The following is an 11665-nucleotide window of genomic DNA, read 5'->3' on the forward strand; positions in this document are numbered from 1 at the left end:
AGGTTCCTAACCATGTCTCCTCTATTTTGATTGCATTAGAATACTGTGGTTTGCTTGTCTTAATTTTATTGCATAATTATAGCCTCTTGACCCTAATCACCCCCCCCTCTAGGGTCCAACACAAACGTACGAGTATAAACTGTGTTAACGTCGGTAACGTGTTACAGTAAAGGTCGATGCCGGTCAACGCATCAGCAATCTCGCCAAAATAAGCCAAAGGATGATTCCAGGGAGTTCAATCACATTCAGATATGAATTACCGACGAAGATGATCAATTTAACGTCAACTCAATGACAAGAGCTAAATTCAGAAACTTACGCACTAACTTCAGTTCTAGATTTCGACAATGGTCAGATAATAAACGTAGCGCTGGAAGAACTTCATCTATTCAACAAAACACTAAATAGAAGGAAGGCTGAAGAAGTCAAGAATTGAAGCCAACTACAGGTCCTTTGACACCGACTGAAGGTGGGAGCTATCACATCCAAAGTATTTCAGACTCTTCTATAAAGGAATGAGGCTGAAACAATTTGGAGAGGGTATTTTTAGTCATCTAAAAATGCCTGTAAGTGTCCGTACACAGCTCGAGACAAAGAAAATGCGATGAACGTCATTATCCAAGTCGAAGGGGATTATCCGAGTCAAAGAGGATCATCTGACACTGACAAGCACATGAAGTGAATCAGTGAACCAAATGGCCCATGCGCTCACTAGCCACCTCCAAGTTAATGAAATATATGAAGTGAATCAGTGAAGTGTACGAGTCAACGTGACACGCGAAATGGCAAAACAACTCAGCCAGGAGTTGTGTTTCGCCCAAAAGGGGCGAAACACCATGTGTGTCTCGCCCACACCATGAGTGGCTCGTCCATTGGAAGCTGTAGGTATCTTCACCAACTTTCCAACTCATTTTGAATCACCTCATTCCAAGATTGGACGAGAGGGCTAGAGCCAAAATACCCGAGATGGTACGAACTGGCTCGTAAGGCTGCGTGCCACCATTTGGTGACTCACACAATGAGGTAACATTTTGACTATGATGTGATTTGATTCTGAAGAAACTCAAAAGATAAAAGTTGTAGGTCACTTCGCTATCTTCCCAACGCATCTTGAATCACCTTATTCAGAGATCGAATGAGAGAGTTAAAACAAAAATACCCGAGGTGGTATGAACTGACTCTGCCAAGGCCGAGCCACCAAATGGTGGTTCGTGCCTGAGGGAGTGTGCCTGTAGTGCCTCCCCTTTAGAATTTAGATAGATAAATTAAATTTATTTTAATTTAATACTTTAATAGCAACTCTCATTACACTTCGGTGACACAAATTCCTTGTGAATCCCCAGCGAAAGAAAAGCTCCACCACCCTAGTACAAACCCACGAAGCTCCAATGCCGATCCCTTCTGAAAAATTTCCGATCCAACCTTATCAATTCAATCAAAACCTTAGCAATCAAGATCCAAGAAATCTTACACTACAATGACGGCCACGGACGATTACTATGGTTTGGAGAGATTCGGCATGGAGAAAGACTATGTGGAGGTCAATGAAAAAAAGTTACCCAAAAAACCTTCTTAGAGCATCTCCAACAGCTTCCCCAAAAATTTCTTCAAAATGGGGAAACAAAAGTCATATTCTCCAAATTATTTTTGCTCCAACTCCGGGAAACAAAAGTCATATTCTCCAAATTATTTTTGCTCCAACTCCAACAGCTTCCCCATTTTGAAGAATCATGCATTTATTACAATAATAAAAATATTCTACATCTTTGACTAATAAATAATAATTTATTTTTTATTTGAAACTTTGAAATAACGGCTAGTTTCCAACGGCTATTTTCTAACGGCTAATTTACAACGGCTAGTTGACTTCTATTTTTTGTCTATATATATATAAGAACAAATCTGGACACTTTTGTTATCTCATTCTCACATTTTTTGCTTCCTCATCTTTGCTTAACTTTGAAAATATATTTTATGGCTCGTCGTTCGTTGGCTAGTCGTTATCTAGTTGATATGTTCATGGATGACGACGACAATATTGACGACGAATATGAAGAATTGTTACTTGCTCAAATAGAAGAAAAAGGTCGTGCCAACCAGAGTTCTAGAGGAGGTCATCGTGGTTCTCTTATGGGTCACCGTATTGTTAATCGTGATCTAATTGAGGGTCATGAAAGACTTTGTCGTGACTACTTTGACAATCCTCCAAAATATGGGGCTCGTCTCTTTCGAAGGAGATTCAGAATGAAGCAAGCTCTTTTCATGCGCATTCATGAAGCCGTCGTCGCGCATGATACTTATTTTGTTCAAAAGAGGAATTCTGCTGGGCGTCTTGGCTTGTCATCACTTCAGAAGGTAACAGCTGCTTTTCGACAACTTGCATATAGTGTTCTAGCCGATTATGTTGATGAGTATGTGCAGATTGGGGAAAGCACCGCTATTGAAAGTCTCAAAAAGTTCGTCACAGCAGTTGTCGAAGTGTTTGGTGATGAGTACTTAAGGTCGCCAAATAGTGATGACCTTAAGAGATTACTTGCAATAGGTGAACGACGCGGCTTTCCTGGGATGCTTGGAAGCATTGATTGTATGCATTGGACATGGAAGAATTGCCCTACTTCTTGGCATGGTATGTTTACTGGCCACATTCATGAACCCACTATTATTTTAGAAGTTGTAGCTTCATATGATTTGTGGATATGGCATGCTTTCTTTGGATTACCTGGGTCTCTTAATGACATCAATGTGTTAGAGAGGTCTTATGTATTTAGTGGATTGGATGAAGGTAGTGTCCCTCATATTAGCTATAAAGTCAATGGGAGGCCATATGACATGGGATATTATCTTGCCGATGGTATATATCCATCATGGGCAACATTAGTGAAGACTATTCCAGCTCCACAAGGAAATAAGCATCGACATTTTGCTAAAGAGCAAGAAGGGGCAAGGAAAGGTGTTGAGCACGCATTCGGAGTGCTTCAATCACGTTTTGCGATTGTCCGAAACCCTGCAAGACTTTGGGATAAGGATAACCTAAAACATATTATGATGGCATGCATAATTATGCATAATATGATTGTCGAAGACGAGCGTGATGAACATGAGTGTATTCGTAAACTAAGGAAGATACATGATATCGAAGAAGAATATGACCATGTTGATGAAATTCCACGCATATCACTTTCGCTCGAGCGTACACCAATAATAATAGAGTTCATCGCAAATCGTCATCGAGTTAGAGATAAACAAATGCATACTCAACTCCAAGAAGATCTTGTCGAACACTTATGGAAAAAACATGGAGCCAATTAGTGATTTGCTTTCGAATATAAATCAATATTATGTTGTTTCAACTTCATTGTAATGTCGTTAAATTTATGAAGAATATTATGTTGTTTCAACTTCATTGAGTAGTAGCATACTTGGTCAAGATAAAATTACTAACTCTACTGCAACAATCAATTTCAAGATAAAGTTATTAACTTATGTGAATATAGCCATGAACTTTGCTACTGGGAGCAATTGCAGGAAAAAAAATAAAAAATGAGTAACAATGGTCAGCAAGCATAAAGATTTAGACATGAACTTTAACAATAACATTGTTCTAGGTCCAAACTTGAGAAACAATATACACTTTTCCAGCTAAACTAATCTCACACAAAAACTATACCCCTCTAAATATTCAGCAGCTGAAAAGCTAGAAAGAAAGAATCCAAAACACATAACACAAGTCTCTGAATAGCATAAATATCCAGGAGTAATGACACAAGAGACTACTCATTTCCATTCTTACCAGCTCTTTTTGCCAAAATTTCTCTCTGAAGGCTGATGAAATACTCTGATTGAATAGGATTCATGGAACTAGTATCCATAGACATTATTTTAGTTTCCTCACTTCGAGCGTGAAGTTCAATTTCCTTTTCTCTAAGAGCAACTTGCTTTTGCTCAATATCAATTAGCAACTTAAGTTGTTCTGCCTTTACGCGGTCACTTTCTAGTCTCCTTGCCCTAAACTCTTCCAACTCAGAACGGACTTTTGAAGATTCCTTCTCATCATCATCACCTTGCTCGTTGGATTTTGTTTTTTTGTTCGCTTCTTTTGCAGCCTTTCTTCCAATAGGCCTCTTCAAGGGTGCAGGTTCAGGAGCATTTCCATTATCATCTTCCAAGTTAATTGAAATTTGATTTTTAGTAGGAGCCTTGAAGATTCTAGTTGCTTCAATTTTTTTATGTTCAACCATCCATTTTTGCTGAAACCTCAGAAGAGTCCAACAATGGTCAAATCCAAACTAATGACCTTCCTTATCTTTGTAGACCGTTTTGCCTCTTGTATCTACAAAGAATAGCCTATGTAAATATCTAACAAAAAAATAACATTTGAGAATGCAACATCAGTACTAACATTTGAAAATATAAATAAGCAGTAGGATGCTTTAAAGATAATGAAGATAACAATGGTGTGCAACTTACCTGCCTCTGTGTATCCACTTTTCCGCAAGTGTTCAACTGCAACATAATATCCACAAAACCTACTCACACTGAAACTTATTTTTGACCAGCGGTTCGTCAGTGATTTTTCAGTTCGTTCATCCGACCAACTCTTATGATCTTCAAAGTATCGAGTAATTCTTTTCCAAAATTGGTTCTTCTTTTGATCAGATCCTTTGATTGGATCTAAGCTTGTATTCAGCCATGCGGCTATAAGAAGTTTGTCTTCCTCAGGAGAAAAGTTGATAGTTCTTTGAGATTGTTTTTGTGATTTATTGCTGCTAGGTGCACATGGCGTCTCTTGATCAGTGTGAGCTTCAGTAGTATATGTCTCTTCAAAAGGAGAACCACTGGAATGGTACTGACTCAATGGAAAATCATATAGCAGATGTGGTTCATTGAGATCATCAAGGGACGATCCATTGTTGAGGAGCTCGGTGAAATTCATCTGCAGAATCTCAGAATTGCTTAACCACCAGATATAGAACTACTAAATTGCATGCACATAGAACTATGCAAATTATTATACTCAAGAGGCTTAGAGGAGGTAAGCGAGCAGATATCTCCTCAATGACAGGTCACTTCACTTTACTTCAGCAATACTCTTGACAATTGATCTTATATATCATGATTCATTGCAAAAAAAACTTAAAACTAAATGAACTAATAGTTGATAATATTACAGGAGGAGTATTAAGATTTGTGTCATCATAGAAGTTCCAGTACAAAACTAAATATAGAAGCCTGTAAATTTGAACTCAATATAGAAGTCTGAAAATTTCTGACCAGTTAACATTTATAACAAATCAGAAACAATGTGCAAAGAGATGAATAGAAGAGGATGAAATATACCAAGGACCAAGGAAAATCTCTAGTTCCATAATTCTGTAGGGTTCAATAACTTGCTGAGTTCGCAGAAACACTCATACCAAAAAACAAGAGGTTTCAACTCATACTTCAGTTTGCAACAACCTTGATTTCGCCAAAAATTAGAAGCCAAGCAATACACGTTTGCCATGGTACACTATGCTCAGCTCTAATTCAAGAAAAAAACTCCTCATATAAAATTAGGTATTTTATAATGCTGACAGGTTATCAAAACAATTTTAATCTATAACTATTGAGCTAGCTAGACCAACAATCAAAGGATTAGGATACCAGATCAGAGGATTAGGATTCTTGATCATCCCCAAAATCAAGATTCAAGGGTCTATTACAATCAAAAATTGAAATTGAGAGAAGAACTTTACCTGAAATCCAATGGAGGCTGAAGCTCGTCGAAGATGGGAACCGGCGGCGAACGCTCGAGCTCGAGGAGATCGACGGATGGAAACCCTAGATCTTGAGGTGAGGGACGAGAATCAAGGAGTTGAATGATTATCTTATGCGGCGAACGCTCGAGCTCGAGCTCGAGGATGGGAACCCGCGACGAACTTTCTTTGATCTTGAGGTGAGGAGATCAAGTCGTTTTTTGAGTGTTGAGTCTTGAAGAACGTGAAACAGTGCTTCCCCAAAAATTTGCAGAATGTTGCAGATTTGGGGAAGACTCTATTTTTTCTCCTCCATCCCTATTTTGGGGAATGAGATGGGGAATCTGTTAGATCAAAAAAAAAAGCTCAAAATTCTCCAAATTTGAGAATACCAATAAAATGGGAAAGCTGTTAGAGATGCTCTTACTTGTCGTGGTGAGAGAAAAGAAAGACTAGGAGTAGAGGAATGATTGTTGGAGATATAGAATGAAAACTAAGTTTTAATGAAAAAAGTGCCAAAATATCTTTCTTAATTTTTCAGTCAATTTTTTCTTTTATACAACTTAAAAAATGAAAAAACTTACTATTATCAAAGTATCAAAGTAAAAGCTCATTATTTAATTCAATAGTTTAATAGTGTAATACAATTTTCCAAAATCGAAGCTGAATCCAAAATACAAATTTACAATCCAAAAATCTAATAACTTTTTAATCAAAAAAATCTTAGTATCTTAGCACTACTGATCCTAGAATTCTAACAAAACCGAACCAATAGCAAATCCTAATCCCTTACAAATCATGCAAATTTGTTTAAAATATTTGCTTTGGATTCTTGGCCCCCAAATAAATTTTACAATAATGCCACTGTGATGGTCAAAGGCAATATGAGTTCGGTAATGCAATAGGGAGGGGTTGAGTTTTTGGATTTAGAGGATTTAGGTTGGAGAAGAAAAATGAAAGGATATTTGTCACTGAGGAACCAAATTGCAAGACCCTTAGGATTTGAGGGACCCGTGAACAATTTCAAAAATTAGAGGGATTATAATATGGAAGGAAATATGGCTAAAATACCAAATTAACCTAAATACTGACACCGCTTTACCACTCTAGCCTTAAAACTGATACCGATGTCACTCTAGTCTAAAAACTCACAAATACAATGACCAGTATATCTATCCGGTCGAAAACTTAAATTTGCCATTAGTTGAAGCAAAAAATTTAGAGATTTTTTCATATAGGCCCTCAATCTCTCATGTTTTTTAGATTTACCCCCATCAAGTATTAAAATTTGAAAAAAAGCTCCTCACTTCCCACCATCTCCTCCCTCCTCCATCTCATCATCTCCTCCACTCTTTTCTCCTCCCCATCCTCAACTTCCCCTCCCCATCCTCAACTTCCCCTCCTCACTCTCACTCTCTCTCTCTCTCTCTCTCTCTCTCTCTCTCTCTCTCTCTCTTTTTCTCTCTCTCTCTCTCTCTCTCTCTCTCTCTCTCTCTCTCTCTCTTATTTTCCGTACCTCCACCCCCCTCTCTCTCTCTCTCTCTCTCTCTCTCTCTCTCTCTCTCTCTCTCTCTCTCTCTTATTTTCCGTACCTCCACTCTTACCTCATTCTCTCCCTCTTTCTTCAATCTCACATCTTCTTAACTTTCTTAACTTTTCTCTAAACGTTTGATGTTGGGTCTGGGAGAGGAAAATGAGAAGGAGGTTGAGTTATTTAGTAGAATGTTTAATGTTAGAGATTGGGAGCGGGCGGAGCAAGGCGGAAGAGGGAATGAGAGAGAGGAACATGGAGTGCGAGAAAGGAAGATGAGCATGGAGGGGGAGTAAGAGAGAGGGAGAAGAGAATGGAGGAGATGATGAAAGGAGAAGATAAAAGCGAGGATGTGATGAAGGAGGGAGAAGGAGTGAGAGAGTGGAGGGAAAGTTGGGGATATAGAGAAGAGAATAGAGGGGATGATGGGAAGGAAGAGGGAGGAGATGGTGGGAAGGAAGAGGGGATTTTTATGAACTTTACAATATGTAAGAGGAGAGAGGGGTTAATCAGGAAAATATGGCAGATTAAGGGGTATGTATGAAAAAATCTATTAAATTTTTTACTTGAAAATTATTGCAGGCAAGAAAATAAGCCTATCTATCACCGTGTTTGTGAGCTCTTGGGTTAAAAGCGTGGCCGGTGTCTTTATTTAGGTTGGAAAATGCTAGAGGCACATCTCCTAACCACACCTGCAACCACACTCCTCTCTCGCTACAATGCACTGGGGCCCACATGAGAATTTTTTTAAAATTCTCATGTGGGCCTCAGTGCACTGTAACGATAGGGGAGTATGATTGGGTATGTGGCTGAGGGTGTAACTGTAGCGCCTCCCATTTAGGTTAAAAGGGGTCAAACCCACTCTATTTTAGAGAAGGGAGATATTGAAGATTTGAGGGGGTCTAAATAACCCCCCTGCTTCCATGTTAGCCCATATTTCAATTCAGACAGGATCGAAAACCCCAAATTAATCAATCGAGTCCTCTGAGCGCCGACCAGTTGCTTTCCCCCTATACGATCCCAGCCTTCTCCTGATTGGGATTCTGCCCCAACCCAACTCAAGCCCCCCAGCCTTCTTAATAAAATCCGAAGGGCTCCACCGCCCGTTAGTTCAGGCCTCCAACCAACGGCGATCTCTTCTCACATCCATCCCCCTCCCATCTCAATCCAGTCAAAACCCTAGACCAAACCAACGGCGGCCATGGACGATTACGAGGGCCGGGAGCGGTTCGACATGGAGAACGACTACGAGGACGGGCAATGGATCAACGGGCCCGACCTCACGAAGCCCGTCCAGTTCGTCTCCACCGGCACCGTCATGCCCGACCAAGAGATCGACAAGGAGAACGGTACGGCGTCTGAAAACCCTAACTCTAACACCAACCCCAGCCAGGCTGGCCTCGGTTACGGCCTAGGGTTTCAGGCCGATTCCAGTAGGAAAACTGATGGGGGTGAGGCTGATGATGTGGATGCTGAATTTTTACCTACCGCGTTTGGGAGAAAGATTAAGGAGGGGGCTCAGCGGAGGGAGAAGGAGAGAGAAAAAGAAAGGTCCGCGTCAACGAAGGCTGCTTCAGTGAAGAAAGGGATGGGGAAGAGGGATGCGGGGGCGGGTAAATTTGAAGCGTTTACTTCCGGGATCGGATCCAAGCTTCTGAGGAAGATGGGATACAAGGGCGGCGGATTGGGGAAGGATGAGCAAGGGATTACTGCTCCGATCGAGGTGAAAATGCGTCCGCAGGGGATGGGGATGGGTTATAATGATTATAAAGAGGTCAAGATGCCGGCTTTAGATGAGAAAGAACCTGAGGAGAAGCCGGCAGCCAAATTGCCTGCTTCCTCCAAAGAGAAGAGGTGGTTGAAGCAGAAGCAGGGAAGGAAGAAAACTGAAAGTAAGTACTTGACGCCGGAGGAGCTTCTTTTGCAGAAGCAGGAGCAGGGGTTGGAGGACACAAAGGTGCAGAAAGTGCTGGACATGAGGGGCCCACAGGTTAGGGTTTTGTCGAATCTTGAGAATTTGAATGCAGAGGAAGAGGCAAAGGAGAACCAGGTCCCGATGCCAGAGCTACAGCACAATGTGAAGTTGATCGTCGACATGGCTGAGGTTGATATACAGAGGATTGATAGGGATTTGAGGAGGGAGAGGGAGAAGGTAGTGAGCTTGCAGAGAGAGAAGGATAAGTTTCAGAAGGAGGAATTGAGGCAAAGGAAGCAGCTCCAGGTCATGGAGACCATTGCTGGAGTGGTGGAAAGAGTTGGGGAGGAGAATTCCTTGGGTGTTTTGAATTTAGAATCGCTTTTGACCACCTTCAGTAATCTGAAGCAACAGTATAAAGAGGAGTACAAGCTTTGCAACCTTTCATGTATTGTTTGTTCCTTTGCATACCCTTTGCTTATCCGAGTCTTTCAAGGGTGGCAGCCACTTCAGAATCCACATCATGGGTTGATACTTATGGCTTCATGGAAGAGTCTGTTGCAAGGGGATCAAGATCAACCTTTTGATTATTCGGAAAATCCTGTCGATGCTTCTCCCTATACTCGGCTTGTTAACGAGCTTATTTTCCCTGCGGTTAGAATATCAGGGACTAATAGTTGGAAGCCAAGGGACCCTGAGCCGATGCTTCGGTTCTTGGAGTCATGGGAACAGCTTCTTCCTCCTTCGCTGGTTCAGTCAATTCTTCAGAATGTTGTGATGCCGAAATTGTTGGAGGCAGTGGACGAATGGAATCCTTTGTTGGAGACTGTCCCAATTCACTCCTGGGTCCATCCGTGGCTTCCTCATTTTGGTCAGGAACTGCAACCTTTATATCACAGGATCTGGCCCAAATTTGATGTTGCCCTGCGAGGTTGGCATGCGAGTGATTCATCGGCTTATGCTGTCCTTTCTCCATGGAAGGATGTTTTTGATGCAGCCAGTTGGGAGAGACTTATAGTTCGATGGATTGTTCCCAAGCTGATAGATGTGATGAAAGAATTCCAAGTAAACCCCGCAAACCAGATTTTGGATCAGTGGAATTGGGTCATGACATGGGCTTTAGTTATTCCAATACACCACATGGTTAACCTACTCGAGGTTGAGTTCTTCTCGAAATGGCATCGAGCCTTGTATGGATGGTTGTGTTTAAATCCTGATTTTAATGAAGTTACTCGGTGGTATATGGGATGGAAGAGTCTTTTCCCTCCAGAATTGCTTGCTAATGAGAGGATTAGACAGCTTCTGACGGCTGGTCTTGATATGATGAAGCAAGCAGCAGAAGGCGCGCCAGTGGTGCAACCTGGGGTTAGAGAGAATGTCAGCTACTTGAGAGTTACTGAGCAAAGACAGTTTGAAGCTCAGCAGCAAGCAGCTGCAGCAAGGGCACATGCAGATAATTTAGGCAATGCACCTCTTAAAGACCAGATCCAGTTTTTTGCGGAAGAGCAAGGGGTGCTATTTGTACCGAAAGTTGGTAAATTGTACAATAGTCTTCAGGTGTATGGATTTGGCAATGTGAACATCTGCATAGATTATCCGAAACAGCTTATTTATGCACAAAGCTCTGGAGGATGGCTTCCTGTGTCATTGAGCCAACTGCTACAGATGCATCGGAATTCTGCACAGCGATAAAGGTGCTGCCTAGCTGGTAAAGATTTTTTTTTTCAATGTGCAGTTAATTTCTGTTTTCTCTAAATTGTTTTATCTTTGTCATCTATAATTGTCACGCCCCGCTTCCCAAAATACCCAGGAATCGAAACGTGAGCAAGCCCGCGACGTATTAGATTGAGAAAAAATATACATTATCTTTTTTTTCTTTTCTTCTTTCTTCTCAATCCAATACGCTAAGCGTCTGAAACTAAATACAATACGAAGTCACAGGTCCCCGATCACAGATAGCAAGAATATAATGAACAAACTTAGAACAAAATGATACAAATCACAAATGAGATAACATCCGAGACATAATATTCGGGTCAACATGCCCTTATACAAACTATCTGAAAGAAATGCTGGAGAATATAAAATACAATGATCAGGCAAAAAGGAAATGCTACAAAAATAAACTGAAAGGAATAACTAAGTTTCAACTTGTTCTTCTGCTCCATCTACAAGGCACTCCTGCTGAAAATACTCGGGAACCTGTTTTTCTTCTAAGTTTGACGTACACCGGAGAAAACATGTGTACGTCAGGGTGCATGACACACGACAAGACCCCACAAAAAAAAGAACAAACAAAAACCTAAGCGAAAAATGATACGATAACCGAAACGATAAAAGAACGTGCAACTGGTAATTCCACAAAATCAACATGCAATCCACTACCAAAACATGATAATCATAAGAATCTGTAAATCAATCGGGTAATGAAATCATGCAGCTAGCGATCAGAATAATCATCCAAATCACAAGGTCATACACTAG

The 11665-nt window shown here is 40.8% G+C and overlaps 3 protein-coding genes across 3 annotated transcripts; 2 read left to right on the plus strand and 1 right to left on the minus strand.

The window, feature by feature from the left end:
- LOC109841871 lies at window positions 2020-3309 on the plus strand. Its single transcript, XM_020410801.1, has one exon. The coding sequence runs from the start codon at window positions 2020-2022 to the stop codon at window positions 3307-3309; it is 1290 nt and encodes a 429-aa protein (XP_020266390.1).
- LOC109841872 (glutathione S-transferase T3-like) lies at window positions 3771-4933 on the minus strand. The gene is made up of 2 exons (XM_020410802.1): window positions 4468-4933; window positions 3771-4213 (listed from the first exon to the last, which is right to left on the minus strand). The coding sequence occupies exons 1-2, from the start codon at window positions 4931-4933 to the stop codon at window positions 3771-3773; spliced, it is 909 nt and encodes a 302-aa protein (XP_020266391.1).
- LOC109843465 (septin and tuftelin-interacting protein 1 homolog 1) lies at window positions 8161-10989 on the plus strand. Its single transcript, XM_020412393.1, has one exon. The coding sequence runs from the start codon at window positions 8468-8470 to the stop codon at window positions 10871-10873; it is 2406 nt and encodes an 801-aa protein (XP_020267982.1). The 5' UTR covers window positions 8161-8467; the 3' UTR covers window positions 10874-10989.

Source organism: Asparagus officinalis, chromosome 5, assembly GCF_001876935.1.
Source record: "Asparagus officinalis chromosome 5, Aspof.V1, whole genome shotgun sequence".
Lineage (NCBI taxonomy): Eukaryota > Viridiplantae > Streptophyta > Magnoliopsida > Asparagales > Asparagaceae > Asparagus > Asparagus officinalis.

What these genes read in the sequence shown, in the direction of transcription:
- LOC109841871 (XM_020410801.1), top strand. Translation starts at nt 2,020, where the DNA reads ATGGATGACGACGACAATATTGACGACGAATATGAAGAATTGTTACTT.
- LOC109841872 (XM_020410802.1), bottom strand. Translation starts at nt 4,933, where the DNA reads ATGAATTTCACCGAGCTCCTCAACAATGGATCGTCCCTTGATGATCTC. An exon ending in AAGTGGATACACAGAGGCAG is followed by an intron (nt 4,214 to 4,467) that starts GTAAGTTGCACA and finishes AAAAAATTGAAG; the next exon opens with CAACTAGAATCTTCAAGGCT.
- LOC109843465 (XM_020412393.1), top strand. Translation starts at nt 8,468, where the DNA reads ATGGACGATTACGAGGGCCGGGAGCGGTTCGACATGGAGAACGACTAC.